The 5,681-nt window shown below is 47.2% G+C and overlaps 1 protein-coding gene across 1 annotated transcript in view; it reads left to right on the top strand.

The window, feature by feature from the left end:
- Nucleotides 1-4,166: 4,166 nt before the first annotated feature.
- LOC104169022 (PHD finger protein 11-like) overlaps nucleotides 4,167-5,681 on the top strand; it is a gene marked incomplete at its 3' end in the record, with an annotated part of 11,748 nt that continues 10,233 nt past the window's right edge. Inside the window, exon 1 of the mRNA XM_009709827.1 lies at nucleotides 4,167-4,274. Within this exon, the coding sequence (XP_009708129.1) occupies nucleotides 4,167-4,274 (108 nt within the window). The remainder of the gene's footprint in view (nucleotides 4,275-5,681) is intronic.

The following is a 5,681-nucleotide window of genomic DNA, read 5'->3' as shown; positions in this document are numbered from 1 at the left end:
GGTGAAGATATCACCTCAGCAGGCCCCGGCCCGGCCCCACCTCAGCACCCAGGTGTCCAAATCAGTGGAGGGTCGATCCACACCCTTCTTCCTTAAGTTCTGCCGTGTGGCACCCAGTGATTGTAGCAAGGTGGGAACCATTAGTCTCTTAAAAATGACACTTGTGTGTTTAAAATGCTGGAAGTGGTGCATCAGTGGAGGGTAAGGTGTTACTCTGTGAAGCAGGTCAGGGAGCAGCTGGGGACCTCTAACAATAGAAGTCCAAGCATCTCCCGCCTGGAGTACTGTGTGCGGCTCTGGGGTCCCCAGTACGAGACAGACATGGAGCTGTTGACGCAGGTCCTGAGGAGGCCATGGAAATGGTACAAGGGCTGGAGCACCTCTCCTGTGGAGAAAGGCTGAGAGAGTTGGGGTTGTTCAGCCTGGAGAAGAGAAGGCTCTGGGGAGGTGTTTTGTGGCGTTTCGATATATGAAGGAGGGTTATAAAAAAGACTGAGACTTTTTCCCAGGCCCTGTTGTGACAGGACAAGGGGCAACAGTTTTAAACTGAAAGAGGGTAGGTTTAGATTGGACGTAAGGAAGACATTTTTTACGCTGAGGGTGGTGAGGCAGTGGCACAGGTTACCCAGAGAAGCTGTGGATGCCCCATCCCTGGAAGTGTTTGAGGCCAGGTTGGATGGGGCTTTGAGCAACCTGGTCTGGTGAAAGATGTCGCCGCCCGTGGCACTGGGATTTGGACTAGATGGTCTTCAGACCATCAACCCCAACCATTCTATGATTCTGTAATCTTGTGAATAGGTGAGAGTTTAGGTCTAATGAGAAACCCTCCAGTCACCCCCATCACTTAGGTCAGATACGTTTAACATATACCTTTCCAAAGAAAATATTTTTTTTATATTCTTAAAAATATTTCCCCTGTAGCAAGTGAAAGGTGATCAGAGCAGGGGCTAGGGCAGTGGGTTTTGGAATCATACTGGAAGTCAGGAGACTTGAGTTCTTTTCCTTACTCCCCTGCAGATGTGCCAAGTGATATTCTGTGCTTTAGTTTCCTCCTGTATAAAATGTATTTACATGCAAGGATGCTTTCAGAATTGGTTCAAGGGAGGAAATACTTAGACAAACTAGTAATGTTACAGCAAGGTGTATTTGGAAGTGGCACAATCCCAGTGCACTTACCAACAATGTTCTTGTCCCTTTTTACTTTCTGTTTCGTTTCTTGTTTTCTTCCATTTTGTCACTGCTGCAAAAAACCCCACAACCAAAACTGCTTGTAGGAAATGACCAGAGAAGCAGCCAGAGGCACGTGACTGTTTCGTTCCCTCAGCTATTTCTCCTCTATCTCCTGTTTTGCAGCTTCATTTGCTCTGGAGGGCAGTGAAAGTGTCTCCAGCTTTTATAGATGAATTTAGTCACCTTAGATTCCCACAGTCCTCTTCTGTGGCAGTGAAAGTGAAAGCTGACTGTGAAGAGTTGCAGGACTTTGTGACAGTGAGTGATTTGACTATGAAATAGCAGGTGAAAATCCAGCATTGATAAGTGGAAAATGATGCATGTGTCAGAGTAACAATCATAACGCTGATGCCCTCTATACTATCTGGTACCACTTAGGAAAGAGATCTGGGGGACTACAATACATAGTTCTATGAAAGTGTCAGCTCCGTGCTCAGCAGAAGTCTAAAATGTGATTGAAATACTGAGAAATATTAAGAAAAGAAGATAAAAACGCCACGCGCCATTGTATCTTTGTATTGTAAATACCTTTTGAAGGTCATTTGCTCCTCTTGGAACAGAGCAGGAGTAGAAAAGAGATTAAGAAGTGACGGGGATGATCAAAGATGTGGAGCAGCTTCTGTACAAGGAACAACTAAATAGTTTCAGATTCTTCAACCTGAAAAAGAGACAGTAGGAGAAAGAATAACACAGTGGGAGAAAGAATAACAGATCTATGCTGTCATGAGTGTTACTGGAGGAGCTGCGTAAGGAACAACAATTTCTTGCCTTCTCAGACAGATCCTGGGGTGTCAAATGGAATCTGTGAGCGGCAGGCGTAAGACCTGTGAAAGCAAGGCGTTGTTTAGGTTGAACTATGGAACTGGAACCGTGCCCTTAGCCTCTCCCTTCTCGCTTGAGAGCAGCCAGCCGGATCCATTGCCCCGTTTAGCTCAGTATCCTCTCCCTGGCAGTAATCTGTAGCAGAAGGCTGGGGAAGAGCACAGGGCTGAAGCAGTGCTCCTGTGGGGGACAGGGTACTGAGCGAAATGGGGCAGCGGGTGCAGGCTGACTGCTGCTGCAGTGAGGAATGGCCAAGAGCTGTCCTTCCACTGCTTCAGGGTTCCTGCAAAGGCGCTGGAGTAACCCCAAGGCTGACCTTGACTGAGTGTCGTGTGTTCTCCTGCAGCACCAGGATTTCTCCTGAGCCTGTAAGAACACCAGGGACTGTAGACTCCACCTTTAGCCTCCTCCTCACGAAATTCCCAGAGCCCCTGGAGCTGGATCCTCTGACTGGGCCTGAGCAGGGCCTATGTATCTGCATCGATTCCAGGTATTAGCTTGCTACAGAGAACTTTTCCTGAGCTCTAGACCATTCCAACTCTAGCTCGTTCTGCTTTTTGATTTCTTTCTGTCTGTCTTTTCTATTCTATTTCTATACATTTCTATTTGTTTCTATTGTATTTCTTTAATGCTTAAGTTCTAAGACTGATGTGATGGTCACTGTATAGATGGATATTGGAAATTGGCCCCTACAGTGCCTGGCTTACAAGAGATAGAAGGGGGGGGGGGGAAAACCCAGATGAGTGTCTAGGCAGTGACTTGCTGTGATTAAGTAAATTCTCAGTGGCAGAGCCAGAGGGGGAAGAAAAAAAATCCCCCTCTACTCTGGTGTTCTTCTCACTTGAGACTACCCTCTCCATTTTATGGAAGGAAGGTGGGGACTAATGAAAACAGAGGTTGGCTGTTGAAAGCCACAGAAAAGTTGTGAGATTTGCTGGACTGTGAGATTTCCTGCTTGTTTTGTACTTGGACCTTACTGCCTCTCTCTCCCTAGAGTAATTTAACTTCAAATCTTCTTATTTCTTGAAAGTAAACATGGACATTTCTTACTCTTATCCTACAGGAATTTGTGCTGTCAGAGGTGACGTCTCCAGCAAAGGGCAGTTTGGAGTATCACACCTAGTAGGAGTGGGAAATTGTTGAAGATTTCTGCGGTGGACTTGCACAGAAACCACAGATAAAGTAAAACTTCCGCTACTAATGTGTGGCGTGATGCTCTAAACTTCTGGTGGGGGATGCGGGTAAAGGCTTATCCAGAGGCATTTTGACTGTTTTGTGAAATAAGTAGCTGGCCTTAAAATTTTGCGGTTTCTGGGGGAAAAGAGAGACTGTGTGAAGAACAACAATTAAGACTTGAGTGAATATGGCCAGAAAAAGAGAACAGATGTCCGTGGGGCAAATCCCAGGGCATAGAGAAAATTATGTCACTCATGTTAGTGCTCCACTTCATTGAGAGAGAATGTTAAAGTCACTCATTTCTGACTCTGTCTTCTGCCCCCTTTTACTTGCAAGCCTCTCCATGCTTCTTTGCTACATCCTTTTTACAGTGAGGAATTAGTGTTTCTTCCTTGTTTTCTGTCAACTCCTGGAAGGCACTGGAGAAGTTTGGGGACAGCTATTTTTCTCTCCTCGGTTGACCTGCAGACCCACATGTGGCAGAACTTAGCTTAAGGAAAGCACTGCTATCGGTGACTGACCTCCTCCAAATAAAAGGTTTTCACATCTCAGGCATGACTTGCTGGCCTGCTCTTGGGCCTGTTGTTGGAGCAGATATTGCCAAGCAAGCTTGAAAACTCTTGTATTACCCCTTAAGTCTTGTTAGTGACTTTCCAAGAGGAAATAAACCGGTTTTCCTCCTGCTCTAACTGCTGGAGCTCCTGGGAGCTGGTTTCCATCCCACTGCTCTCCGAAGAGCGGGCTTTGCCTATTCTACTAGTAGTTGTTGCTGGAGGAGCAAAGTACCAAGGTTCAGGGGATGTAGGTGAAGGAGCAGTTAGAGGGCAAGTGCGCTATCAAGCACTGCTTTCCTCTGTTTGACCTCCTTGGTGTATGATAGTTGCGTCAATTGCTTTGTGTTTTGTCCCAGTTGTCCTGCTCTAGGTGTTCTCTGGATAATGGCGAAGATGGTGAGAAGAACGTGTGCGTTTTGTTCAGAAGGGGAGGCTGGTTCTGTAATGTATATTGCCAAAGAGCGAAATATTGCAGCTCATCAGGATTGTCTGGTGAGTGGCTTTTAGTTGGTTGGTACCCAAGAGGAATGGAAAAGAAGGGCTAAAGGGGAAGTTTCCATTGCTTATCTTATTTTTGACTCTACGTTGATGTCTGAAGTAAAAGGTTGGTTACCCAAACCAGCAAACTTATATTAGATTGAAAAGCTGTTAAAAGCAACAGGGCTTGGCCAGAGTTTTGGAGAGGGGGAGGACACGGCTGCACAGCTGGACACGTTGATTTGTGGTGTTTTCATGCATGTCTGCTCCTGATCAACAGTTCTAGACACCCGTACAGTCTAGCAGTAGGAATAGGTCTTCTTGAGACACTAAATTGAATGAGGCTGCAGGAAAATATTCACATCACTTGATACATCAAGGTAAAAACCTTCCCAGTCTGTGCCTTATATAAAACAAGGAATAAAAATATCAGAAGTTGATTATATAAAAATATATGTGAACCTCTAAGCGTGCTGTGATCCTAGAATGTATTTACTCATATTGCTGTCAAAATGCCTCCCCTTTATTCTGGGATCTTAGTGGAGCTGGTTCTTGGTGTGCAGAATCAATTACAGATGCCACATTCTCCCCTCAGTGAGGGTCGCTTAGTGCAGGGGATGCGTCTGCTGCTGGAACAGCTTTCTGGCTTTCGCTGTTCCAGCCTTCTTATTCTCACAGGTTCTATATTTGCATCTTAGGCCAGGTGCAAAGTCCTGTACCTGGGTCAGGGTAATCCCAAGCACAAATACAGGCTGGGAGGAGAGTGGACTGAGAGCAGCCCTGAGGAGAAGGACTTGAGGGTGCTGGTTGACAAGAAGCTCAGCATGACCCGGCACTGTGCACTCACAGCCCAGGAAGCCAACCGTGTCCTGGGCTGCGTCCCAAGCAGGGTGACCAGCAGGTCGAGGGAGGGGATTCTGCCCCTCTACTCTGCTCTGGTGAGAACCCCCTCTGCATTACTGCCTTCAGCTCTGGGGTCCTCAGCACAAGAAGGACATGGACCTGTTGGAGTGAGCCCTGAGGAGGCCACGAAGGTGATCAGAGAGTTGGAGCACCTCTCCTGTGAAGACAGGCTGAGAGAGTTGGGGTTGTTCAGCCTGGAGAAGAGAAGGCTCCGGGGAAACCTTCGAGCAGCCTTCCAGTACCTAAAGGGGGCCTGCAAGAAAGCTGGGGAGGGACTTTGTACAAGGACATGGAGTGATAGGACAAGGGGCAATGGCTTTAAACTGGAAGAGGGAAGATTTAGATTAGATATTAGGAAGAAATTCTTCCCAGTGAGGATGGTGAGGCACTGGCACAGGTTGCCCAGAGAAGCTGTGGGTGCCCCATCCCTGGAAGTGTTCAAGGCCAGGTTGGATGGGGCTTTGAGCAACCTGGTCTGGTTGGAGGCGTCCCTGCCCCTGGGCGGGGGGGGGGGAGAGC

Source organism: Cariama cristata, unplaced genomic scaffold (genome assembly GCF_000690535.1).
Source record: "Cariama cristata isolate BGI_N322 unplaced genomic scaffold, ASM69053v1 scaffold10051, whole genome shotgun sequence".
Taxonomy (NCBI): domain Eukaryota; kingdom Metazoa; phylum Chordata; class Aves; order Cariamiformes; family Cariamidae; genus Cariama; species Cariama cristata.
The sequence above is the reverse complement of the archived record's forward strand: the minus strand, read 5'-3'. Positions and strand labels throughout refer to the sequence as shown.